General features: G+C 48.8%; 1 protein-coding gene across 1 annotated transcript in view; it reads right to left on the bottom strand.

Annotated features, from left to right (window-relative positions):
- Nucleotides 1–27851, bottom strand: part of LOC125328551 (RNA-binding protein 44-like) — a 30195-nt gene that overhangs the window by 1993 nt on the left and 351 nt on the right. Inside the window, exons 2-14 of the mRNA XM_048309427.1 lie at nucleotides 26047–26886; nucleotides 25883–25935; nucleotides 25154–25330; nucleotides 24616–24790; nucleotides 24505–24530; nucleotides 23547–23637; nucleotides 23176–23260; nucleotides 22682–22813; nucleotides 21952–22025; nucleotides 20986–21116; nucleotides 20737–20876; nucleotides 18297–18404; nucleotides 6737–6875 (exon numbers count right to left, since the gene is read on the bottom strand). Coding sequence (XP_048165384.1) covers nucleotides 6737–6875; nucleotides 18297–18404; nucleotides 20737–20876; nucleotides 20986–21116; nucleotides 21952–22025; nucleotides 22682–22813; nucleotides 23176–23260; nucleotides 23547–23637; nucleotides 24505–24530; nucleotides 24616–24790; nucleotides 25154–25330; nucleotides 25883–25935; nucleotides 26047–26796 — 2081 coding nt within the window. The 5' untranslated portion in view covers nucleotides 26797–26886. The remainder of the gene's footprint in view (nucleotides 1–6736; nucleotides 6876–18296; nucleotides 18405–20736; nucleotides 20877–20985; nucleotides 21117–21951; nucleotides 22026–22681; nucleotides 22814–23175; nucleotides 23261–23546; nucleotides 23638–24504; nucleotides 24531–24615; nucleotides 24791–25153; nucleotides 25331–25882; nucleotides 25936–26046; nucleotides 26887–27851) is intronic.

The following is a 27851-nucleotide window of genomic DNA, read 5'->3' as shown; positions in this document are numbered from 1 at the left end:
ATAACAATTCCCTCCCCCCATCCCAATTAGTCACATCTAATTTTAGAGGAACAAAGCAAAGCAAACCCCAGCTCTCCAATTAAAAACATGCCTGGGGGAAGAAGTATTTTAGAAGCAGCTTCCCAGCCACTCTCCACAGCCCCTGTGCAGCTCCTCAGCTGGGGTTTGGGGTTTTGGGGCAGGCTGTGCCCACACAGCCAGAGATTTAATTAACGGGGCCTGCAGCTGCTAAAAGCGGCTTCTGCCAAGCATTCCAATGTGCAAAATTACATTTCCCTTTCATCAGCATCCTTAGGAGCTGCAGCCTCTTCAGGAACCAGAGGGAAAGGGTTAACAGGCAAATAAAAGCTATTTTTAAAGCTGAAGGACCATAGAGCAGCTGGCTTAGCCCTTCCCTGGCTCCAACCGTGCTTCCATGGGGATAAATCACTGCTCCCATCACTGTATGTGAAGACATGCAAGGAACCAAAGCCCAACGGTGCCAGCAAATGAAAGGATAAACTCACTGAACTCACTGCCCTTTGCAGGGAGGCAGCAGCCGTGTTCCAGCAGCCAGCTCCAGACGTGAGGATGGACCCGAGGACAGGAGCTGGGCAGCCACAGCCTCATGCAAGGGGATGGCCATGGGGCTATGACCGGAGGGTGTGGGGTGGCTTAACACACTTGACACACCCAAAGTCTCTTGTCCCTTTTATTTTTGCCGTGTTCATTAATGCCTCCCTGCTCCAGCTGCCATCCTCAGCAGGAGCAGGCTGACATCACGGGTACTCCCACCCTCTGGCCCCACAGCCCAGCAGGGAGTGAGTGGGAAGTTCCCAGAGGGAAAAGAAACTGTTTTCAGGAACAGCTCCAGTAGTAAGTCTTCTGATTGAGAGAGAGGCAGGCTCGGTGCTCTTCAAGAGCCGATTTCTGCCCGTTGCTTACACAGAGCACACTCGACCATCACAATTTTTATGAAGGGCCAGCTAAAAGCAAAGCTGAGCTCTCAGCTATGGCCAAGTGCTTTCATTTCTTCCACTTTCATCTCACAGACCCTTGGTCACCCACCAGCTGAGGCCATTCCTGCAGGCTGTGGGGTCCTGAGCTGCCCCATATCCCAAACAGCCCAGTGAGACTCCATCATTTCCTGTCCACCCCAAATGCACCCAGACACAAGGCACTGGGCACCTTCTCCTGACACACTCACTTGCCAGCTACTGCAGTGGGTACCAACGTGCTCCGTTGGCTGGGAAGGGATAACCAGACCCATCGGATCCAGGACGCTCACAACACCCTGGCAGACGGGATCAGGATCCCTCTGGAGAGCAGCAGTGTTGATGCCTGGGGCTGAGAGTGCTCTGCCCTGCCACAGCCGTGGTGAACATTCATCCCACTGTGTCTCCAAGACGACATCTGGTTCTCTCTCTCCTCATGAGCAGAGCCACATTATTGTGTTAGCCCCACACCAGCCTGGTCCCACAGGGAATTCAGCCTGGGCTGGTGGTGCAATACCTCAGGGAGTGGGGGGGAAGGGCTCTTTTCCTGTCCAACCCTCCCCTTGCCACCCCACAGCCAGGAGAGCAATGTTCCCCCCACACACCCCACCACACTCAACAGGGAAAAGCTGAGCCAAGCCTCGGAGGCTGCAGGGATGATCCTCAGTCACAGCGTTAAAACTCTCTGGAGAGAAGGCTGGAGCAGCATGCTCAGCCCAAGTGGGGGTGAACCAGCTTGAACTTTTTGTGAACGTTCTCCAGGATGGATGGAGAAGGGGGGGTCAGGATTTGCCCACATGGATGGGTAACATCAATCTCTACGCCATAATTATTTTGCTCATTTTAAGAGCTTTACTTCAATATTGTGTCAATAAATAGTGCAATATATATAACTGCCTATGCTATGCAGTAAATAATTGGATCCAGCCACACCCAGCCCCCACCCGAAGAAATTGAGGAAGCAAGGGGGCCCTTTCTGCATCTCCTGACTCAACAGGAGGGCTTCCCTAATTAACCTTATTCCTCCTGTAGCAAACGCAGAGTTTCAGGCTTTTTTCTTTCAGAGAAGCCCACAGCTCATTTGCAAGCGTCCATCTCCCAAACATCATGTCCTCCACAAAAAATATTAGACAGCTGCTCTAGGATAGCACTGGGAAGAGGGCAAGTTTTCCCAAACAATCCCATCACTGCCGGGAGACAGACACCTGGCCCTGGAAAGCTCCGCTGTGCTTTGGAATATTTTTTTCCCTACCCCAATGTGAATTGCAATTAGGGTTGTTTTCTCTGTCACCATGGAAATGGTTTGGGTTTAAAGGATGCTGTGGATGGACTACATGGGGATGAAGGGCTGCAGGCAGGATGGGGATGGGGCTCAGCCACGGGTGGGAAGCAGTCAAAGAATGATTTAGGGTTTGATGGCATCTGAATGCTTACACTGCGATAAATCCTAAGGAATTCCTCTGGGGTTTTTTTACCACTGCAACCAAGACTGGAATTGACTCTGGCATTTATTCCTTGACAGCACTTGGATGTGGATGGTGCTGCACTAGGACTGGGGTTCACAGGATTGACAGCTCTCTCTTTCACCACGAGTATCCCGGTATTTCCTATCTTCCCTGAATTCCTTGCTTCAGAAGGGAAAAAAGAAAACACCACAAGGCTTCGCTTTTGCTTTGCAGATGAACAGAAAACATTGATTTCCTCCTCTGCAAGGCTGCAGGGCGAGCCTGGAGCCAGGCTAAAGGGGTATCCAGAAGGGAACTGGCAAGCTGAAGATAAATAAGTAGATAATGAGATAATAAGAGAATGGATCAATCTGTTTTCTGTAAATAATGGATAAATAACCTGAAGACAGAGTGTGAGTGTGCTGACAGCTGGGAGAGCAGCTCCATCCCCGGCTGCAGCTGTCAGAGCGGCACGATCCCCCTGGTGAGCTCCTTCCCGCAGGACGCCCGCGGCCGGGGGAAAGCATTCCATGGAGATTTTCAGGAATGCCACAGAGGGTGGATATATTTGGGATGAAGATGCCTGGCTGGGCTGGAGTGACACCCGCAGCTGCGGCAGCAGTGCTCGGCATCGTGAGCATCCCCCTGTGCACAGACCCTCCTGCAAATCCCTTCCCTGGCCACAGCCCCCCAGCCAAAACCGAGCAGGAAAAATATCCACAAGTCATCAGCGCCTGCTGACGCATTCGTGGGTGGGCAGTGGCAGCCCGACCCCTCCACATCCCTGAAATAGCTGCCCTGAGGGAGACCACAGCTAATCCCCCTGGCTCAGTCACCACGCCGACGAAGCTGGAGCTGGAGTCAAAATAGCCAAGCTGATCTTTGGGATAATTCATCAGGTACGGCTGAGCTCCTGGCCAAAGCAGCTCGGCCACCACCACGGAGTGGAGGAGCCCTCGACACCGAAGAGTCCAGGATGCAGCTGCAGTCTGGCTTTTGAATCCCAGGGCAGCCAAAATGTGCAACAGCTCACACAAGCTCCCCTGGCCCACGATAAAAACCTGCCCATCAAAATCCATCAACTTTCCCCGAATAAGCAACACTAAGAAAGCCAGCAGAGCTGAAGGGTGTTGGCCAAACCTTCCCTGAGAGTTGGTGCTTGTCCACAGAGCCCAACCCGACCTCACCAAACACTCCTGCTCCAGAGAGACCCCTCGCTTACATCAGAACACAGCAGGAGCAGCGGTGCAAGAGCTCAGCTAATGCCTCTGAAGGCGAGATGGCAGCAGCATCTGCCACCTATAAATAGGACAAATGGCCCACGATTACAAACTCTGCTGAGACAATTCATTTATCCAGATGTTCCCATCGTGCCACCCTCACTTGAGCAGGAAATGATGGAGCTTAGGGGCATTTCCCTGCTAAATGCTGCATCCAGGAAATCAAGAGCTCCAAACACGATGCTGCTGGTGGTGCAGAGGTAAAACCTCTCAACATTTCTCCTTGTTTCAGACAGGTTTCAAGCATCAAAATGTCTTGGTTTAGGGGAAGATCTGGAGAGAACAGGCTCTAGGCAGGCGCTTTATTTCGATTTCTTTGTCTCACAGCTGGTGGAAGACAAATCCTTCCTCTAAAGCCAGAGGGGTGACCAGCCAGCTATGCCACTCCCTGCCCGCTCCTGCTGGGACATCTTCCCTTTCCCCAAAAAAGGGATGGCGATTCCCAAACACATCCAGGGAGCAACATGATGAGCGAGCCCACCCAAACCCCAAATCCTTGCAGCTGATTTAGTGCAGTAACTGAGCTATTTCTACCCAATTTTTCCAGTGTCCTGAAGGCACGAGAGGATCAGAGGAATGTCATCTCTCAAATAACCTTGAGCCATGTGTTTGCACAGAGCAAATGGACTCAGGCAATCAAATTAAACCCTGCAAGCTTATCAACATTTCCTCCAAGTGCCTCAAGGGTAATGAGTTTAGCTGAAGCTATTGAAAAGACAAACAGGATGTGTGAGATAAAGAACAAGATGGTGAGGGCTAGAGCAACATCAGCAGCCCTGGGCATTTCTGAGCACCAGATGAGGCTTCTCAGAACCAGAAATCTCCCAGAGAAGAGATTCTTCTCTTCCCCTCCATTTTGTCATGGATCAAGGGGAAGGAAAACCCAATAGTATGTTCAGAATCACAGAACAGAATCATTGAACCATTAAGGTTGAAAAAGACCTCTAAGATCTTGGAGTCCAACTTTTGACCAAAAGATAGATATACACACATGTGTAGCTTTTAATCTGGCACAGAAGAAAGGGCCATGAAGCAGGAAACCACCAAAATCTCACAGAACCTCTTAATTTTTGTGCAAAAAACTCATGGCACACAGCACTCACTACCTGCTCCCTGTTTCCAGCTGACCCTCATCCCCACTGGTGTCACATGAGCTCATTTTTGTTCCGCTGCTTCATTTTCCCAGGGAAAGGCCACGGCACAACATGGAAAGTCAGCTGAAGGGGGGAAAAGGGAAGTTATTTTCTCAAGCCCTCACACCAACACACAGCCACCCCTGACCAGTCTTTCAACTTCAATCAAAACCATCTCAGCAGATTTACACCGTGGTGGTACCAAAAGATTCAGCTCTGCTGATTATAAACAGGAAAGGGCTAATCCAAAGAAAGCACTGTTTGCAATAAAAATAAAAGCAAACCCAAAGAAATTTCCCCAAAAAATCCAGCAAACCCCCGCAGAGCAGCACATTCCCCATATGCGACACTCCCAGTCTCCCTGGTGGGGCTGCACTGAGCAGGGTTCCCTTATCACCCTCCTTATCCCACACAGATGCTCCCAAGCATTCCACCAGGGAAGCAAGGCTGCATCTCTGCTGCTCCCAAGTCATAAATCACGGCTGACTCCCTGACACTGATTACAAACAGGAGGCTTAGCAGGCGGCTGCCATGCCATGCCATGCCATGCCATACCATTCCAGCCTCTCCCTCTAGTTGCCTGGAAAAATCAACACACAACTTCTGCAAGCAGGGGCTGAGCCAGCAGCTCCGGTGGGACAGCTTGGGATTTTCTCACAGAGAGGGTTTGAGGGCATCTCGGTGGGTTACGGGGTTTTCACGCTGAGTTAGGGTGTTCTGAACTGTCTGGAGAACCAGAGTGATGAGAAAAGATGCAAAATCTCATGGAAAATATGTCCATCAAGCTGTGAGGCACCAGAAGCCCCCGTGATGGCAATCCCAATTTGCCTCTTCTTTAAACCAACAATTCCCAGCACGCAGCAGAGCCATGGTCTCCTCCTACTGGAGCTCCACTGCTGTGTGGTGGGGCACGGCCCCCACCCTGACTTCCAAACCCTGCTTAGGCTGGGCTCCTTGAAAACCCCTTTAATCACAGAATGGCTGAGGCTGGAGATGACCTCTGGAGATCCACCTCACCTTGTCCAAACGCCCCTGCTCAAGCAGGGCCACCTACAGCTGGCTGCTCATGACCATGTTCAGCTGGTTTTTTAGTATCTCCAAGGATGGAGATTCCACATCCTCCCTGGGAGATCTGTGCCAGTGTTTGGTCACCCTCACAGTGAAAATGCATTTCCTGGTGTACAGAGGGGACCTCCCGTGCCTCAGTTTGTGCCCATGCTTTCCCACCAGGGCACTTTCCTGGCTCTGGTGCCCACCACAACCCCCAGGTCCTTTTCTGGTTGGTCTCTGGGCAGCCCCAGCACATCCTGGTGCACGGGGCTGTTCCTCCTCAGGTGCAGAACTTTGCCCTTCCCCTTGCTGAGCTTCAGGAGGTTGCCAGCTTGCTGAGGTCCCTGCGTCACCCACCCCTCCCAGTTTGGTGTCATCTGAGGTGTTGGGGTTACACCCAGTCCCATCACCCACACCCCTAATGAAGAGGTTAAGCAGGACAGTGCTGACCCCTGGGATAAACCCCTACGTGCTCCAACCAGTGTTTGGTCAATGATCAACACCCCCCAGGCCTGGCTGTTCCGATGGTTTCCAACCTCATCCAGCACAAATTTGTCTGTGGGGATCTTACAGGAGACAGTGCCAAAAATCTCACCAAAGTTTGGGCAGACAGTGTCCACTGCTCTCCCCTCCAAACCCACCTCATGCCCCCTCCACATGTGACCAGGCTGGAGAAGCCCCTTAGGGACCCGGCAGGGACAGAGCCAGGGCAGCAGCAGCAGGGCAGCAGCAGCAGCACAGCAGAGTGAAATCAGAGTGTTTCCCCGTGTGAAATGCCCCAGTGCTGACACCATTACAGCCCAAAACCACAGAGGGGAGCAGGAGAGAGGGAGGAGCAGAGGGACCTCACTTACCCCACGGTCTCATCCCAGTCGCACCAGAGGCGCTGGCCGATGCCCTCCATGCTGAGCTGGAACTGCTTGAGGCAGTAGTGCCGGATCATCCAGCCGTAGTCGGCCTCCTGGCACGCCGTGGCCGCGATGAAGTGCTGGGCTGCAAGAGAGGCCAGGGCCACGCGGGGTCAGGCTCTGCTGGGGGGTCACAGCAGCACCACAGCCCCCTGTGCCACACAGGCGCCCAGCTGCACACACAGAGGCACCTGCCAAAGCACAGCTGACACCAGAGCAACCCCAGCTCTTCAACACCTCCTTCTCCCAGGTTTATTTCCCTCCTCACACCCTTGGGGCCCTGCACCCTCCCAAGTGCCTGGTGCTGATCAATCAGTTATTCATGACATGCCAGGTAACTCATAAATTAGTAAGGATGTGGGTTTATTCTCTGCTGATAGGCTGAAATGCCTTTGGATTTCAAACGCCCAGGTCTTGGGCTTAAGAAACAAGTAAGGGTGTGGGAGAAGCTGGGGAATAACCTTAAGAGATCCCTGCTGCTGACCCCTGAAAAATGACCTGCCACACTTGGGAACAAATATCCACCTCTGATGGAGCACAGGGACAGACACAGGGAAATCCATCAAATCCATCTCTGGCTGTACAGTGCTGATTGAATTCCCTTCTGGGAACGTGTCCCTGCAACTGCTTTAAAAACAGGCAAGAAAAAGGTGCTGCTTAGAGGCTCATGGACAACCAGTGCAATGTTGCTGGTGAGGGGTAAAGGGAAAAGGATTGTGATGCTACAAAGGGAAGGGAAAAAAACCAACTCTTTGGGAGAATGATTAAGTGAGCTATAAATAATAGCTTTCCCTTGGTCCCAAAGTGCCAGCTAGTGCCTTTGCAGCTCCTGGAGTGCATTGCAGGCAGGCATCACATACCAGATCTATTTTTTTCTATGTATGAATAACTGTGCTTTATTTTTATCTGATTTTTTTTAACACAACAGAATTTAGCCGCTTATTTAGCGGCCAAGGGACACCACCATGGGACACCATCCCTCTGCAGCCTCCGAAATCCTCAGAGCACTTAGGTACCAGCATCCTATGGCAACGGGTGGGAAGACAGAACCTGCTGGGAATTTGGGTGGGAAGGGCCCCCAGAGCCTTGGCTGATGTTCCTGGATGGGTGCAGGGCTCCCACACTGCCTCCAACAGCAGCAGCCACTTTGGCCTGGCTTGAGATAAGACCATGGGAGCTAATGAGCCAAGAGAATTTAAAGAACATTAAACTCTCACTGTTGCAATAATAAAACTGAGTTTATCAAAATCTGAAGCTCTCCCCACCTGATACCAGCCAGGGGCACGACCTCAGCCAGAGACAAGCCCTGCTCCCAAATGGGAGCATTTGAGATGCTGAAGCAAAGCACCAAGAGAAGAAGGAGCAGAAGGAAAGCTGCAATAATTTTACATGAGGCCTGGACTGCAAATCTCAGTCCAGGCAGGCTGATTGAAGGCCAGGAGGCTTCTCTCCCCTCCCCATCCCTTCCAATCTGGATGAGTCAAGTGAAGGAGTGACACGGCTGAGCGAGCACCAGTGTCCAAGGGAGGCTCAGGAGCCACCCCGGGGGTCACCCCTCGGTGACATCTGTGCACTGGACTCTGAAGGGCGAGAGCCCTGCAAATATCACAGCCATCACTTGTCTAGACAAGCAGCTTGCAGAGAAAATGCTGCTGGGGAATGTGTCAGGTGCAGAGCAGGAGAGCACAGCAAAAGGACAAGGGAGAGCACGGCGGAAGAATGGATTAAAAAGCAGATGGGTGAGCAGCCAAGGGGATTGAGGAGAAAAGGAGGAAACAGAGCCAGAAGAAATGAGTGAGACATGCAAAGCACGGAGAGAAATTGAGGAAGACAAAGCCACTTGAGGAAATTCAGCAGTGAAGCAGCACGAGGGGAGAGAGAAGCAGAAGTTAACCAAGCATGGCCAGGCTGCATTTTGCCTGGCTTTGCTCCTCCCCACTCATTTAGGATGAGCCCAGAGACAAGCTGTACCACAACTATCCTTAGGGATGCCCAAATGTTTCCTGATGACCACACAGCTGCTTATGCAGAATGAACCTGGAGGAAAACACCTTAACCTTGAGTGCAGAGAGGAGAAACACTGAAAAAACCATGGGGAGGAAGCAACTGAGAACCACAAACTGGCTGCAAGTAGCTGCAAGCCACGGGTAGCTGGTAACCAGCATGAAAACTGGCCCTACTATCAAAAGCAAAAAAGAACCCAAACCAAGTGAAAACCAAACCTGGGGAGCTTTAAGCACTTGCCAATCACAGCAGCTCAGAAGACGCAGCTCTCAAGGTCCTTCAGAGGCAGCTGAGCACCTTGTTGTCCCCCCTGGCAGTTCCTCCGTGCTCCCCAGGAGCTCTGCCTGCCCCACCAGGACCTGCTCCTGGAAGGTGCCTCTCCCACACCTCCACATGGGCTCTGCAAATCCCCTTGCCCCGGGGGACTGGGGAAACCAGAGCCATCAGCCAGTGATCTTTTCCAAGGACATCTGATTTTGGACATGGTGAAGGGCTCTTTTGTTCCACACCCGAGAGGAGCGAGGCCCAACAGGGCCCGTTGTGTCAGTGCTGTGAGGATGGAGCTGGGCACAGCGAGGCAGAAAAGCTCTTTTGTTTTCAGCTGACCAGGAGAACTGACTTTAGCTGTAATCGCACATTTTAAGGTCAAAGTGAGAAGCTCCTGCCACGTTTCCGCATGGTCCTCACCTCAACCCACAGATCCCTGCTGCTTCACAGATTTCCCGCAACCCCATCTCAGACTGGGACAGGCTCAGGGCTTGTAACAACAGAAGGGAAAAAAGCAGGGATGGATTTTTGTTCTCTCCTGGCTCTCACTCCAGAAGGCTTTCCTTCTGCCCTCAGCTCTGCTGATGGAGATGGTGTAAGTCAGCTGCAGTGAGCTGTAAATAACTGAGCTCCAGAGCAGTCACGGCTCTGTACTCAGCAGCATCCATCTGTGAAGGCTGCAAGGAGCCGCCGAATAACTGAGCTCCAAAACTCAACTGTACCAAGGCTGAGCTGCTTCCAAAGAGCTCCCCTCTCATGGGCCCCCGTTGTTCCCATTCCCTCGGGAAAAATGGCATTGAGAGCTGCAGGAATGCAGCAGTTCTCTGGGAACATCCCACTGGAGCCATACAGTAGCTCCAAAGCCCTGCTTGGTCTTTCGGTGCCACACGGACATGGAGAATCATAGAATCCCGGAATGGTTTGGGTTGGAAAGGACCCTCAAGTTTATCCAATTCCACCCCTTGCCATAGGCAGGGACAGCTTCCACTAGCCCACGTTGCTCCAAGCCCCATCCAGCCTAGCCTTGGACACTTCCAGGGATCCAGGGGCAGCCACAGCTTCTTTGGCCAACCTGTGCCAGGGCCTCACTACCCTCACAGGGAACAATTCCTTCCCAGTATCCCATCTAACCCTGCCCCCTCTGGCAGTGGGAAGCCATTCTCCCTTCTCCTATCATGAGAATTGCTGATGAACAACCTTCCCTGCAGAGAGAATCCCTGATTGCCTATTAAAAGATGCAATGTTAAGGATCCTCCTCACAGGAAACACTTGGAGAGTAGTGGTGAGGAGGTGATTGGAGGGATGGCTTTTGCAGGCATCCCAGATCCTCATGATTGCCCTGGGATTGATGTCCTGGAGAGTCCCAGCAAGCATCCACCAGGACTCAGCCTACTGAGGCTTAGCTGCAAAAAGCCTGTCACACATTTATTTCAGCAGAAAAACAGCATTGGTCCTGAATTGTTACAAAAATTTCGGGAAGACAGCTGGACTTTCCTACACTGCACTTCTCAGAGCTGGAGCCTGGACCAAGAGCTCTGGGCCATCCCTCCAGAAACAGCTTTGAGGACATCACCCCCTCCTCCTCCCACTGCTGTGAGCCCACACATTTGTCACAGTGACGGTTCACCTGCAAAAATCCCTGAGCTTTCTCTGCAAGAAACATCCTGCATTTCACAACACTATCCCTCTGCACAATTCCTTGGTCTCTGGCCTTTTTCTCTTCCGTGTTCCAGAAATTCTTGGGCTTGTCTTGTTGGGATGTGCAACCAACCCTACAGGGAAGCAGAGGCAGGGAGGACTGTGGAGCCTGAGAACTGATTTGGGAATTTCAGACTGGCACAGCATGGGATGTTCCCATTTCCCAGGCATTTTTGCAAGTACCCCTGACGGTGCTGGGGGAAGGATGAAACCGTTTGACAACACATGCAGAGAATTCACCAGACCATCTGTTTGGACTGTCAGGATTTTCTGGGGGAAAACTGTTCAGGGTTTCATAGCAAAAAGCAGGAAATAGGCAGATATTCATCCAAAAGCTGAACCCCAAAGATGGCAGATAATTGCCAAGAGACACCCACAGCAGGGCTGGCACTGGACAAGGCACACGTGGCACCGGCAAAGCTCTGGGCTCTGAGAACACACATCCCAGTATCTTCCCCTGGGCTTCTCCCAAATTCTCAGACCTCCCCTGTGAAATGATTAGTGCTCTGAACAAGCCCCAGATGGAAAAAGGCTGGTTTCCTCTCCTCTTCAAGGTGGTGGTTTTGCTGTTTTATTTAGAACAAACCTCGTGGTTTGGACTCGGCTGCAGAATGAAACACGCACAGGAGGCTGGGGAGAGGACACGGGGCAGGAGGCAGAAGATGAGTGTGAAGAACGTCCCACTTTGCAGCCACAAAAATGGAAAAATTGGCCCTTCCAGCATCTGCAGAAGCCGGGGAAGGCTTAAAAACACCTTCCAGTGGGGCTGCTTCTGGCAGCCACCAGCTCAGCAGAGGGCTTCAGAGCCTGCAAACAGCCCCGGGTTCACCAGGAGCCACCTAAGCTGGTGTTTAGCTGGGACACTTTTTTTGGACAGAAAGCTGCAGATGTTGGGCTTGGGGACAGCAGGGTGGCTGGCCCAGCACTGTGCCTTCCTCAGGAGCCACCTGCTCCCAGCTCCCCTTGCTGACAGCCTGGGCTGTGCCTCCGCAGTCAGACGAAACCTTGGAGCCCAGGAAGAGCTATTTCTGTCCGGGATTTGCACAGGGAATGTATTTTTAAAGTCTCTCCTCCCTGCCCGGCTGGCTCAGGACAGGGGCTGGGAGCCAGCAGCGGCTCCAGGGGCTGTGCAGCAGCTTAGGAATGGAGATGGATGGAGGGGTCCGAGCCCTGCAGGTGATCATGGGGGACACAGAGACCTGCACAGGACCATCCCATCCCAAACCTGCTCATGGATGCTTCAGGAGCATCCTCAGGTCCCCAAACCAGGCAGCTTCCACCTCCCCTGCCACTGTTGTGGCACTGTCCCTTAATCTGCAGGACCTCCTCTCCCAACACAGCCACTCAGGCTGTAAATCAAAAAGGAATTCATGGGATTTGGGGGCTTTTATGTACTGCAGAGGAGAGAGGATTTTACAACACACTGCTGAATCATGGCACAGTGAGGATTTTGGAGGCAGAGCAGATGCTGGGAGCTGGGGGGAGATCTGCCCATCTCCAAGCACCGGGAAAGCTGGTCCCAGGATGTCTTGGACAGGCTGCCAACACTCACTTGGGAGAAGAGAAGGAGGATCTCCCCCTCCCTGCCTGCCCTGTGCTCCACGGGGATGCAGATGGAGCAGCAGAAGGAAACCACACAGCTACTGCTTGAACAGAGCAGCCCAAGCACAGCACAGACACGGGAACAGAGCCCTGCTGGAGCTCCCCAGGGAGCTCTGCAGGTGGAAAGCTCATCCCAAATTTTGCCTGTCCAACAGCTTCACTACCACAAAGCTACAAAAGGACCCGAAGAAGCGTGAATGGGGGAGAAGTCACACAAGCTGAGAGGGGAAAAAAGTCTCATGGCAGGGGAAAAACTTAAAATGAAAAGAGGCAGGGTTAAGATACTCCCCGCGGTGGGAGGTGCCATGGCTGAAGTGCCCTGTACCATCCTGCTGGCCTGGGAGACAGGGGACACTGGATCCACAGTCAGGAGGGCAAGTCAGTCCCTGCTCAGCCAAGCTGGGGACAGGCCCCTGTTAGGGACCTGGCTGTGTGGAAAGCTTCCAAAGGGGCCAGAGGTTTCCACCTCTTAGGGAATGCAGCACAAGGTGTGGTGGGCCTGAAGAGCCCTCTGGGGTCCATCCCACAAGCCACTTCTTCACATGAAGGAGAAGTGCACCCAGAACCTAAAGGCCTTTAATCTGATTTATTAACTCACAGGGGGACTTCACCCCTGCTCCTGGAATGGTTATTCCCTTCATTTTATCACACTAAACAAAATAAAGAGAAAGCTGCTTTTTTCCCCAGCCGGCATTAATGAGGTACTTTGCATGCAGATGAAAATCATCATGAAACCCAAAAGGATCTCCCAGGTTTTAAATGTGGCATCCTGTTGTGCCTGCAAAGGAAGGAAGTGATTTATCCCTCAAGCTGGTAGTTGGGATGATTCGTCGGCATTTACTTTGTGCTGGGATGGGGATACTTGAGGTTTTGTTGTCATTTTATAGCTATTCCAAGCATTCTAAGAGGGCACAAAATAAACTGCCTAAAAATAACTGCCAGGGAATTATTAGCTGAAGTTGAGGTGGGAGCCAGCTGCCTGAAAGCAAAGCCTGTCTGGGGGCTTTTGGGGGCTCAGGAGATGCCTGGGGAGCAGAGGTACCACTGCACTGTGCTATTCCTCTTTCAAGTTCAGTATTTTATGAAGCACCTCCAACAGCCAATCCATCCCCAAAGGAGGGTAATTTACACCATTCAAAGACCCCACATAACAGCTCCTGTAAGACACAGAATATGGGATTAAAATGAAAATGCAAAATCAAGGTTTGTAGGGTGAAGCCCACTGCAGGGCAGTCCTGATTAGCCGGGTCACAAGGAGCTGGCTTTTTGCCACAAGGCATTGCTGTTAAACGGTATTAACCACTAAATACACTGAAATAGGCTGCTCCAAGAAATTGGTCCAGGGTCTTTCTCTCCTTGCTTCAGCTTCCCACCTGTCTTAGCACAAGTTATGGTATGCCCTTGTTACCATACCTGTTATCAGAGGCTGCCAAGCACAATTCCAGGAATGGGACTTATCTTACATGTCCCTAGACTTGATTCTGCAGAGGACAGAATGACAAATACTTTTATTTCCCCACCAAAATTCACTCGCTAGGTAAAATAAAATCAAGAGCAGCTGAGAAGGGAGGAAGGAGAAAGGAAATCAAAAGCCAGGCACACTGAAATCCAACTGCTGCCACGAGCTGTTAGTTATAAAGATAATTATATCCTTGACGAATAGCGGGGTCTTTTGGAAAATACTTCTTCTAGATTGAATTAATGGAGGAAAACCACAGGCTTTAGACAGGCACTGGCAATGTCTGTACAGCCCAGACTTCACCCATCCCGAGTTCACATCATCTCTGGCCCTGGCCACCATCAAATCCCTGCTCACAATGGCAGGGTGGAAGAAAGGAGGGGTCCCCACTGGATTCTGTGCACCCTGAATCCAGGGGCTGAAGGGAAGCAGCCACATCCCTCCTGCCTTCCCAGGGCGGATTGTGGTATCCAACATCCCCATCCCAACACCTTAACCCAGCGTTAGACCCGGGTTTAGAGTTATTTTTAAAACATCAACAAAGCACTGGAAGCCACAGATGTCGGCTCGGTCTCAAAGCCAGGCTGGTCCTGCTGCACAAAGCCAGGGAGGAACGAGCAGCCACCAGACTCCAGATCTCAGGAATGTGCTAAAGGGAAATGTACTCTCCTTCCACCCCCGGGATTATTTTCTCCTTCAGCTATTTCAGTTGATTGAGGCTAAAATAAGAGCAGGGAAAAGCAACACCAAGGTTAAAAGTGCCTGGCATTGGTTTGGAGACAACACACTGTGATCCCGCTGGTTCAGGTTTCAACGTGTGTTAAACACAGATGATCTGCTACATGGGACCATCAAACATTTTACTGAATTACCTTCAAGATCAAAAAATCACTGCCTGAGCAATCTAGCAGACTACCCATGAAGAAGCACATAACAAGTAAATATAAGAATTTGTTAGGGAGAAAACCAAAATAAATATCCCCACTGTCACGTTGGTGCACCCATCACAGGCTGCATGCAACAGCAGCTTCACTGAACACTTTTAACACAATGCTTCCAGACTAAAATCTGCTGTTGAGCCATGTGGGCAGCCCAGGAATCACTGGAATAATTTATTTTCCTTTTCAACAGAGACTTCTCGATGTGGTTTTCCTTCCTTCCAGCTGAAGAGCACACAGAGATTTTGCACCTCTCTTCAACTCACCCACACACAGCGCTGCTGCTCTCCCAGCAAACGTTACCTAAAGGATACAGGGAAGCCCAGGGGGATCACCCTTGGCTGAAATCAGGGGTTTTTCACCCAAGCTGCTGCCTGCCTCCGCACTGGGGTGCTTCCCTGAGGTGTCAGGATGTGTTTTCAAATCCCCTAAAGCTTATGTTGTAGGAGCACAGAGACAAGGGACTGAAACCATGCAGCAGCTTCATTAGTGGATTTGATGATTAAAAGCAGCCAGCTCCGTAGGCAGCATTACGGCAGACAGGGACCAGCATTCCCTGGTATTCACCCACCCACATAGGAACTGACCTGGTGAACCCCAGCCATGGCTGTATTTCAGAGGAGAAAAAGGCATTTAGCTATTTGAGCGAGCTGAAACGCTGCATTTCCCCTCCAATGGGCTTTTAATGCCCCTGTCCCTCCACCCCAGTGGTGTTTTCGGTCCTTGCTTGGCGCAGGGTCTGTGCTGGGAAGGGCTGTGATCACAATCGTGGTTTTGGAGCCCAAACCTGCCCCAGACGACAACAGAGCCAGACTTTACATCCAGTCAGAGAGGCAGAACGAACTTGCCAGAGCAGAGCAGTAACTCCAGATTCCTACCCGCGACTCTTCAAGACCTCCCTCAGCTCTGCCATAGCCCCAACATTGATTTCCAGCCCTGTGGAAATGTGAAGGATGCCAACCCCATCTTTAGCCATTATGAGGTCTCTAATTTCATTCCCTCCAGGTCATGGCACTTGTATTTTCACCACCTGCAGCCTCCCGGGTCAGCACAAACGGGAGGTTATGGCGCCGGTGCTTCACGGCTCTTAAATTCAGCATCATTTCAGAGTTAATAAATGCAATCCTATTTCTCACAGCCAAGAGGCTTCCTGACCAGACCACACAGCCTTCAACCAGCCCACCAAACCCATGTGCCACTGGTTTCTGCAGGAATACAGCTGGCACGTATGGGAGCAGCACAAGAAACTACAGAGCGGAGGCAATGTTGTTGTCCCTATCCACATGCTTTTCTTTTAATGCATAGGAATTTTCGAGTCCTCTCCATGCCAGAGATGCTCTGCAAGGGAGGAGGAATGCTTTACTTTATTGTCAGGGATTTCTAACAGGGCACACTCTAAATACTGAGGAGGATTTTCCCAGAGAGGCTGCAGCCTTAAATTCGACTTTAGAGGAAGCTTTAGCTTTTTATAAAGGAGGCACTCAAACTGAAACCACTGGCAGGCATTACCGAGTGTTTTTTGGGCTGAGAGAAGGCACAGAGGACTTTTAATTCCTGATTTCCAGGAGAGGTCATAAACAGTGCCCAAAAGTTTTGTTTTTAAGAAAGCATCCTTTTCTGTAGACTGTGCAAACACAATGCTGCACAGCACAGACAGAAGATGCAGGCAATCAAGGAGATATTAATGTTTTACTGACATTATTTGCAATTGCCTCTTATCTCTTGCAGCAATACAGTTATCTAAACCCAAAAGGAATCCAAGCAGCCCAGCACTGCCCTTAAACACCAAAATACAGCACAGAGCTCTGGGTGGTGCCAATCATCACTGCCCCAGCAACAGCGAGAGCCTGGCTCATCCCCTCCTCCCTGAGAAGCCTCTGCAGGAAGCTGCAGCTAAAAACCAGAAAAAGCCTCATTTTACCTTAATGGAAGTGGTTACCTTGGGGTACAGCTGGATCCCTGGCCTGCTGAATGAGACTGGGGGTTTTAGGATGGCTGATTCCCTGACCACCCCTGCTTTTTAAAGACTGCAGTGAGTTGTGAAGTTACTTAAAGCTTGAGCTTTAAGAGAAAAGTTTTTCTTTTAAACCCTTTCCTTTAAAAAAAAACCCACCTCACTTTAAAACACCTGCATCAGTGGATCACTGATGCTCAGAAGCATCAGTGACCTCAAAATTCAAGACTCCACCGTGATTTCTGGGCACTCAGTTGCCACTTGCAATTTCAGTGCAGCCCTGACTGTGTGCAGGGCTGTAAAAGCTGAAAGGCATAAAAAGAGGGGGTCTTTTTGTTAAATGTGCTCAAGATAAAAAAATCCTAGGAAGAGAATGTGGTGAAAAACACATCCACGGCACCAAGAGTAGCCACCATTGGGTAACTGGCTCACACAAGAGGCAGCATCCTGCTGCTTCCAAGCCCACTGGAGATGGAAAGGAGCAGCCTGGAATACCTGGATACTTTTAAAAGTTACAGCTCCCCAACCAAGAGAAGAGAGGATCAGAAAAAGAAGACAAGGGCTGGGAAAACAGAGCAGAGAGAAATCCTAGCTAGCAGGAGTTAGTGCTCCCTGCACAGGCTTCTGCAGCCAGGGACGTGCAGCCTTCCCCTGCAACCCAGCAGGAGAATGTGCCTCGTCCAAGGGCACAGCCTGCTCCTGCCCCTGCACAGCTGAGGAGTAGTAAATAGTTAATTACATGGTACAGATAAGCACATCATGTGCAGCATGGCTCAATGCATTATGCACCAGGGCTCGGGGGAGAAAATCAGCACAGGGGAAGGAAGGGAGAGGAGGAGAAATTTGTGCTTCCTCAAGGAGCACTTGGATTTTGTGGAAGATCAGCGTTAGGATGAGGGTGAGCGGTTTCCCTTTGGAGTACCTTAAATAAACACATTTCTACATAGCACCAACATCCCTCAGAGCTTTTGCTGTGGATTCACAGGTGACAAATACGGCACAAATCTCTACCTGTTGCACTGAAATGCCAGGAGCGGCAAAGAAACCGAGGCACGCTGCATCCCACGGAAACGACCACACAACGCAAGCATTTCCAACCCCATCACCGGTACACCGCAGAACATCCAACCTCAGCTTGGAAAAGCCTGTTTGAAGGGGCACGTCTGGCTGCCTCCTCTTCCTGCGGCTCAGGAATGGGAAGAGAGAGACGCCAGGGCAGTAATTAAGCATTTGCAACAAAAGGCACGGACGGCAAGCAGAACGAGCACGCCTCACCTAGGCAAGCAGGGAATCCCACACAGAGCAGGCTGCGTCCCACAGCATCACCACCTCGCTGCTCCTGAGGCCAAGTGCGATGTTTTACTGTGTCCCAGTGCCCTGGAATCATTTCTCCTTTTGATTCCCTACTGCTGTGTCGCCAGCGAAGCCAAGCTGGAGCCTCGCCGGGTCTCAGGGAGAGCGGTGAAGCCGCGGAGGAGGCGGCCGGGGCTGCGCGCCCGTGCCCAGCACAGAGGGGAATCCCGGGGAGCCTCGCCCGCCGCCCCACCGGCTCCGGGGAAGTTGTGTCGCGGCGGCCGCACTTACCCAGGACGAAGCAGAGGAAGCGCCGCGGGAGCAGGGCCATGGCCCCGCGGCAGGAGCGGCTCCGCTCCCGGGGCCGGGCGGGCTCCGCGCCCGCGGCGCTGCGCGAGGGGCGGGCCCGGGGCGGGCGCGGCCCCGCCCGGCTCCTGCTCCGCTCCCGCCCGGCTCCTGCCCCGCTCCCGCCCGGCTCCTGCTCCGCTCCCGCCCGGCTCCTGCCCCGCTCCCGCTCGGCTCCTGCTCCGCTCCCGCCCGGCTCCTGCCCCGCTCCCGCCCGGCTCCTGCTCCGCTCCCGCCCGGCTCCTGCCCCGCTCCCGCCCGGCTCCTGCCCCGCTCCCGCTCGGCTCCTGCCCCGCTCCCGCTCGGCTCCTGCCCCGCTCCCGCCCCGCTCCCGCCCCGCTCCCGCCCGGCTCCCCCGGCGGCAGCGCGGGGCAGAGGAAGGGGAAGCGCCGCGGAGCCCAGGATCTCCTTATCGCCATCTCGTCACCGCAGCCCAGAGCCGCGGCAAAGGGAGCAAACAGCTCCAAAGGAAAGCACGGAGAAGTCCTTCCTCACGCGCTTTCCTTAGCCCCGCTTCTATCTCCTCTGAGGGAATTTCTCCCTAGCTAAAAAATCCTACCTTCCCATTTCTAGTGTTGAACATACACATGCAACGCACTTTTAAGGAGAAAAGAAATGTTTTGTGGTTTTCACTTTTTATTTTTTAACCGAGTGTAACATCGTTCCCGAGTTCCTACAGCTCCACCTGCAGCTCGTTCCCGAGCTGTGCCTGAGCAGCAGAGCCTGCCCGGGCCCCTCAGGTGCTCTGCATCAGGACACGCCCGTGAGAGCAGGAGAGGACTCCGCCTGCAGCGAGGGCACTGCCCCACAAATCGGTTCTCTCGCACTTGAAGTCAGCTCTCCCTTTCAAAAGGAGATCAATAAAACAGAAAATGTGAAGGAACACCACAGTGTGCTAACTCGAGTCCTTCACATCGTGCACACTTTGCTTTCCCGAGAGGAAAAGAACAGCTCGAAGGCCAGAGAGCCAGTTCTTCCTGAACGATTAACACCTTGCAGAAGTGTTAATAGTTTAGAAAGAACTACAGAGCCAAAGTCGGGGAACAGAAACAACAACAGCTGTTGGTAAGCAGAGCAAAGACGTGGCAGAGCAAAGCCTGGGGCTGCTTTCATGCTTTCCATCACAGTCCAGGACACCAAAGCTGAGGCCTCACCTGCAGCACCAGGACCAAGGGCACAGCACAAAGCCAGGGCTCTGACAGCAGCTCTGCCACGAGCAGAGGGAACAGGAGAGGTCTGAAAACAGCACAACATTGGCCCAACCTTTTTGAAGAACAAATTTTAACCTTTGCTGACAGTAAACAAGGCTGCTCTTTCCAGCAGCAATTGCAGCAGGATCTAGAAAGAAGTACAACAAAGAGACTCAGTTAGTAGAGCTGAGCTTTGAACAGAATCTCCTTCTCTTAAATGTATTACATACTTGTTCCTTACTGTGGAAAGATGGAGATTCTTTTTCTCCCCATTACTTACTAATGACTTGGCTATTTCACACCTCCCTCATGATGGAAGTAAAAATTATTCTAAGTCATCATCTCCCTCACAAAGCAACAGGAAAAAAATACTGTAATAGGAACACTTAGGACTGAAGAGCCCACACACCATTTAAAAACCAAATAATCACTCCATAAGGAAAGCACAACACATTTCGAGGCTGTTAAAACCTTATGCTTGGAAGCATTTTCAGTCAGTAAGGTTTTATTTTTGGGGGGATGAGTTTCTGTTCCTATCTGTGGTCCTGTGAAAGTCAGACAGTTGATTAATATGAAGACTTTTCATTTTTGGAGCAAACCTGGTAGTGGGCACTGCTAGGAGGTACCTAAAGCAAGCCGAGCACCAAGCTGAGCACCGAGCTGAGCAGACCAAAACAAGGATGGATAGACAGACACATCCCTGGAGTTCTAGGCTGTGGTTTCAGCATGTTCAGCTTGCTGCAGACTCCTGCAGTGCCACACGATCGTGCACAGAGATCAGTGTGAGAACACTACAAGACAATCTGATTCTGTCTTATTTCTAGTCCAGAGCTGGCCCTCAGACACCAGACAGAAATCATCCATGTTTGGAACCAGAACTGAGCCCGTGCTGGGATTTCTTTACGGAAGGCTACACAAGGCCTGGCCGTTAGGTGTCAGCTTTGTACCAAACATGTGCCAACGCCCTCCACCAAGTCCATCAGTGAAGCAGTTCAGTAATTAACCAGCACACCAAGTCTTGGAGAGTGCACAGAGCCAACCCTTTTACAGCTCCCAGTCCTTAGAAATCAGTGCTCCAGCGGATTCACCCTGGTACCTCCTGCAGGGCTTTAGGCTAAGTTAACCTACTCAGGCTATTGAGCTACACAAACTCAGGTGGGTTTAATTCCCCTGCAGGCTGGAATCTCACCTTTTTCATTGCTTCTCCTGCCTACAACAGTGCATCCATTTCCTCAGAATGGCAGAGGCCTCTTCCTCAATAGAACTGATGGCCATGCCACTCAGGACACCTTTGTGGTTTTTCCTCACCTCCTGCACAGCATCCACAATTCTCTCTCTGTGGGAATTCAAGAAATAACTGTTTACTACATCACATTTTGTGCAACACATTTAGCACTTAGCTACCATGGATATTGGCTCCATAAAAAGAAATCCAAATATCTCACCTGTTAAACTCTGGATACCTTTCTTGAAGCCTCTTGATTAACTTGGTAAAGCTGCTCAAGTTCAGTGCATAAGGAGAAACAAATACACCACCTGAATTAATACAGGGACAAATGGAATCTTCTCCAGGATCCTAGAATTGCATCAAAATAAGGACAAAATGAAGGGGTTAAGTGTTGCACTCGTAACACAACATCTCTTTCCTACTAATAAGATCCTAGTCCCACAGAATGGTTTGGGTTGGAAGGCACCTTAAAGCTCATCTTATTCCTGCTACTTAAAATTAGATCCAATTACCATTTCCCAAAGGACCAGCATGTTTAAAGGGAAATCCCCAAAGACAGCAAATCTGTATGGTTTATGAGAGCAACACCAGCAATTGCTAAATTGCCCTTTACTCTCCAAGGCCCAAGATGAGCCAATACAAAACACTCTGTTTGTATATAGAGGTTTCTTAGATTTATGCTAAAAAATCCCAGAGTTTCTTTCCCATCCACTACCCCAATATCTTTCCTGTATAAAACCACATGACATTTATGTTAAAAAAAAAAAAAAAAAGGTGTTACAAGGTGAAAAATCTAGTGCAAACGGGTAAATTCCAAACTGTCCCAGGATTAAAAAAAAAAACCAAAACAACCAGGTGGAATATCACAGTTTGATGCAGGGGCGAAAGAATGGTGTTTTCACTCTTCTGCCACATGCCAGAAATTTATTACCAATACATAAAACACATTTTCCTATCCTAACATAATTTTCTATGTATTAAATGTTATGAGACAAGAAGATTCAAGGCTCTTAGCCTGCCGTACAAAGGACTGTTAGTAATAATTACTCACATTTTGACTATCTCCAAGCAAAGAACGTGCCAACTCTTGACTTCAGATCAGGGCACTTAGTAGTAAATGTAGAGTATGAAAGAAGCCTTAAAGAGAAAAGGCATTTGTACTACAAATTAAGAACAGACCTACCTCAGACACTGAGTGTTTTGGGCCATCAACATGAACAGAAGAACGTTTATTCCCACTGTCCACTGTCTTGACTTCTAATAATAAAGGTAAGAAAGCAAAGAGTTACTAACTCTTCTTGAGCTAACATCTTCTCTGTAGATTTTGGAAAGCCTAGAGAGAAAACCTTAAAAGAAACTAAGGGAAAGAAGAGAATCTTGTAACAGCAAACGAGTGTCCTGAGAAGCACAACAGTTCAGTTTAGGAAATCTCTTTTCCCTGAGTGTTTCCTGAGATTTGAAGAGGCAGAGGAAGAGCTCTGAAGTAACAGGTACCAGTGCTGAAGGCTGGTACAGAAAGGCCCCCAAGCTCTCTGCCTTCAGCACGCTGGGCCTTCTCACCAGACCCATCACTGTGACCCAAGTCTCCAAACACAAACCATTTCCATTTAACTCTCAAGAGTCCAGCACGGGAAGGAAGCAGAAAGAGGAGGAGGAAAAAAGGAAGATTTCCACCTATGTGATTAGCTGGGAATTTACCAATTCGAGTTTAAGCACTGGAGGTGAAGTTTTCAAGGAAAAACATGGATGGATGAAAACAGCTGAGTATCTACAAGGATTCACTGCTAGTGAATGAGAAAGTAAGTCTGAAAACCAGCTGGCTTTTTTTCCAAGTTTACTTGGAAACAAGGAATGGACTACTCCAATAATAAACACCATTATTTGGTGTATCAGCTTAAACCACACGACTTTACCTCTTGAATCAATTGAGTCTTGTTTTCCTGGATGCTTTTTCGTTTCTTTGCACATTACTGAAATATCTGCCACTGACAAGTCTTCCTTTGCATCAGACCAGTACTCACTCCCTTCCTCATCTTTCACACAGCCTTGGCAGTTGGGATAAAATTCCGTGTGTTAAAATTCAAACCATGGTATGATGCTACATAAATGAGTACCCAATTTCTGTGCTGAAGAGGATTCCAGCTACCTACATCTCTTAGAACTACATTTCAAAGAGGTGATACTTACTAGTTTGGAATTCTAATTTAAATAGAATTTTTTAAAAGATGTTAGTATAGAACTCTCTATTATTACTTATCAATAAATTTTGATAGCTCATATATAAGGATTCCATCACAGAAAAGACAGCTGTGTTACCATATATATGTTTTACACAGGGTTTGTCTTCTCACCCCCAAAACTTAGCTCACAAATAAGAGATTATTTTTACTAGAAGCAGATCACTCACCACATTCCAGAGCCTGAGCTTTAGGCTGTTCTTCCCATGTCTCAGGGGAAGCACTTGGCTGATCACCATCATTCTGTGACTTGTCCTAAAAACACCATTCAGTTACATCACAGCACTCCCACCTGACTGTAAGTTATTTTTCAGAATATCAGCCCATGAAGCAGGTGAATTTAATGAAGTTAACCTGCTGATCAACTTCAAGAACCCCCAAGTTGTTTTATTTTGAAAGGGCAATTAAAACTGTGTAAATATGAGCTGCATTTGCCTTTAGTGGCAGAGGATCCCAGGCTGAGAGCCCTGAAGACTCTGATCACATTTGCAGGTACCTAAAAGGAGAAAATGCTCCTTGACATTAACATCTCAAAACTCACCAGTGAAGAATTCCCCACCATATTGACAGAAATCCCCTTTTCTTGCACTTTTGATTCTTCAAAGTCAGCTTTCCCTTCACCTGAAAGATCACTAAAACACATCCAAGAATTTCATACCAAATATTGTACAACAATTCTAAGTTCTACAGTAGCTTAAATATTTCCAAAAGCTCACAGTGAAATAACCATACTTAATAAACCTTGGCTTTTAAAATTATGTCTCAATAGCTTTCTGTGTGATGTTCTGATGCATTCCTTACAATCTGAAGTATTTGTGCAACTCATTATTTACAAAACAAAAACTAATTGCCTTTACTTTTTCTTGGTTAACTTTATTCATGCTTAACAGGAAATTTCAAACAGTCTCTAGCAGTTTACCCAGCTCAGTAAAAACTCACTGCCAAATTTGTTTTTATCTCCACTTACAGAAAGTCACTGGACATGCTTCCTGAGCATGTGGTATCATGGATCTGCCTGAAATACTAAGTTATTTTTCTATCATTCTTCATAGCTGAATGATAATCTAAGCAGAACAGCTTAATATTATCTCTTAATATTATCTATATGCTTAATATTATCCCTGCTGGCAGCAAAGTCTTTTTGGGTTTTTGTGGTTTGGGGGTTTTTTTTTGGTTGGTTTTTAAGACAGATACCATTGTTATGACTGGAGACAAAGATTTTTAGTAGTGAAAGCAGGGAACCAGGAAAATGACCTGCACGTCGAAAACTTTTGCTATGAAGATAGTAAAGACACTCCCTAGTTTGCATACTAGAACACTACAGAGGAAAAATGCCCTTAAAATAAAATCATTGTACCCACAGGGCAATACTCATCTTTCAACTAAACAGCCTGGAACAACAAGATACATCTTGAAATAAAGAACTTCTAAGTTTAACATCTTATAAACTCATTCCTCATTTAACTTAGTAAGTACAACAACAAATTAAAGCTACTTACTCAGAGTAAAGGCTCTTTCTGAAAAACTGTCAAAAAAAAGGAGAAAGATGTACCTGAATTTTGTGAAGGTAACAATTTATATTTAAAAACATGAAACAATTAAGAAATTACCTTGGAGGGGGCATACAGGGAAGAGACTGGGGGAAACTTCAGCTCAACTGACAGTGGTGGAAGTTCATTTAAAGGTATGCCCATATTTATTTCCATTCTCATATTGCTGTAATTATTGTCCAGCTCATCCAAAACCAACAGGAGAGATGAATGTAACTCAGTCTTTTCCTCACATCTAAAATATGGGTAAGAGAACAACATCAACTTAGACAGACATTTCATTGATTTTACTGCTTCTGGAAATGCCCAAGGATTCTACAAGGTTTAAGGATTCCTCTATGTTATACCACAACACGAATTAACAACTATACTGTGCATCACTTGGGTTTCATTCCTGGGAAAAAAAAGCTGGATTTTGGGACTGTGAATGCCACAAAAAAAAAATATTAAGGCTGGAAGTAAGACTTGGAGGTCCTCTTGGGGACCACTAATTATAAACACTCCTAGAAGCTACAGATAGAATCTACCAGTACCATTTAGCATTTTTTGCCTGATAACCAGTTATCCATTTAATTTAAAAGAACATTAAAGTACGTGCCTCCCAAAATATGTGTTTTCCTCCAAAGCTAGCTCATAAACCTTCCAGCAGTGCTGGTAGCACATCTCATAATGGACGGCCAGGAGCTGCAGCTCTGCTTCAGTCGCTCTCTGCAGGATGCGTTGACAGCAGCTTGAAGCAGAATTCTTCCTGGTTTGCTTGTTGGGATGTTCTGGCCTTTAAAATAATAACAACAATAACAGAATATTGATTCCAGGATTTTAAGATTTTGTTTACGTTCATGGTGTTTTATTGTGAAGCAAGGAGCTTGCCAGAAGCCATTTCTGGTATTATCTAAGGAAAATCCTATTTAGCCTACAATAACAATTTACAGCAGCATTACAGTCAGTTTTACTTGAGACAGGGGAACTGCACAAGCACCATAATAATTTCTATCAAAAAAGTGAAGCCTTAAGAACAAAAAGAAACTTAGCAACACTTTGCATCTGCAAATGCACTTTTTTTGTTTTCACAGCCATTGAATAATTTAGGTTGGAAAGGATCTCTGGAGGTCTGCAACTGCAGAACGAGGCTGGTTTGGTCTTTGTTCAACTTCAGCAGGTCTTCAGCTGACTCTTCTCACCTGTCCAGGTCCCTGCAGCAGAAACTGCAGCCCATCAAGCTTTTAATACCATCAATTTTGCCAAGCCACAGACAACCTTTCCATCATAAAAAACCCCCCCTTATCCAGAATCTCAAATTCCAAACTAAGAACAACTCCTGACCCACCTGTTGGTGCCTGCCTTCCAGTCACGGATAAACAGATGATCTTTTGATTCCTGCTTTTCCAAAAAAAAAAGTAAAAAGTTACAGATTAACAACCATGCAGACAAGTTAAAGTTAAAAGGAGTTCTATCAAACAGGTTTGGTGGCCCCTGTTTTGTTCCAATTACCTGAATGTGCGAGCTCTGAGCTCTGAAGGACTGTTTTGTCTTGGAAGCAGCATCCACGAAGGTTTGACCTAGCCATCCCAGGGGCTGAGTTTTGTTCATCATCGTTACTTCTGTGTTAACTGCTCTGGAGCAGAGACAAACCTGGGCACTGCTGCTTCTGCTCACTGGGGAGCCAGCTCTGGCACCAGAGCCGGCCTGCACAACCACAGAGACACTGGGAACACTCTTCAGGCCCTCACGATGCTCCGGCTTCCCAGCGCTGCAGCTTCCACCAGGGGATTTCCCTGCAGCTTCCATGCCAGCATCAGGATTCTTGCTAGGGAGGATTTCAGAGACTGGGAACTGGCTTTCAGCATCCTCTGCAGTGCTGTCAACACCGCGTGTGTGCACCGCAGGTTTTTCACAGCTGCTGAAATCGGAGGACTCTGCATGTTTGTCAAGTTGGGCCTTTTCCCTGTGTAGCAGGAAAGGAATGTCTGGCTCCACTGCCACGCTGTGGATGGGTCTGTCGCTCTTTCCAGACTCTTCTTCCCTTGCAGTGATTTGGAGTGGCACCTTGTCACCCATCAGTGGCATGTCCTTCACCTCTCCAATCTCCCTCTGCTCAGAAAACTCACTCGAGTTATTCTCATCCTCCTCATACTCCTCGTGAGCACTGAGATACTCCAGCTGGGAGTCTTCAACTAAATCTTCATCCAGATAGGAGGTCTGAGTGAAGCAACTCCTTTTGCTGCCCTTTTCCACTTCCATGGCACCAACACGCTCTCCTCCTCCTCCTCAGAAGGCATCCACACAATTCACTTCCACTGCAACCTCTCAAAGTCGCTGGTTTGGCTCGTCCTACCTTAACAAAAATTAAGAGAAGCTCAAGATGCTCTATGGTATACAAAAGGACCAAAAAATACATTAAATTAACCATCCTTTTTTCACCTACTGCATGGTACTGGAGCAGTTAGGAATTCTACAGCACATTCCTAAAGAAATCCCAAGAGCTCATTTATCCCTGTTGATACACAGTCAGCTGTTTACATCATACAGTACACAAAGTGGTCAAATAAAGGTTACTTATGTCAAGGAAGAGGTGAACTTCGAGCTCTGTGCCTCCTAAAAAACTAAAAACCCCTTAGGTGTTGGAAATTAAAGTATATTCCTCTTAATTCTGGGGAAGCAAGAAAAAACTGTTACCGAGGACAAAACCCTAAGAAAACCTGAGAATCTTTACAACCAGAAAGTCGTAAAGGAACACAAGAAGGTCATTTAGCAATAGAAGGAAGCTGGACAATTCACCAGACCAAAGCAGTACACCTGCTCTAAACTTACAGCAAACCCAGTTTAGTAACAAACACCAACAAAAAGCAAAGAAGTGTGTAGGGATGGAAGATGCTCTTTGTGAAGCTTGTTTCTCAGGAATACTGTCAATTCTCCTCTGCCTTCCCTCAGAAGCTTCTAACGAAGAAAGGAATACATAAAATCATTACCCGTATTTCTCAATTACGTCTGCTTTCCAAACTACTTAAATAACACATCCCAACTTTAGTCACTGTCTCTGACAGCCCTTCCTCGGGGGGGACACTAAGGATTAATATTCGAATGTTCAAATATTCAAACCTTCCACTATCCCAGGTTGCTCCAAGCTCCATCCAACCTGGTCTTGAACATTTCCAAGGTTTAGTTATACCCTTCTACAATCATTTTTGCCTCAAAAACGTTGTCTTTTTTTACTACGTTGAATTTACCTTCACCCCCTAATTGAAGCTTTGAGCAACTCCGTGGAATTAAAAGTCGAACGCTGCCAAAGCACATCC

Source organism: Corvus hawaiiensis, chromosome 7, assembly GCF_020740725.1.
Source record: "Corvus hawaiiensis isolate bCorHaw1 chromosome 7, bCorHaw1.pri.cur, whole genome shotgun sequence".
Classification (NCBI taxonomy): domain Eukaryota; kingdom Metazoa; phylum Chordata; class Aves; order Passeriformes; family Corvidae; genus Corvus; species Corvus hawaiiensis.
Note: the sequence above shows the minus strand (reverse complement) of the source record. Positions and strands in the feature narration are given on the sequence as shown.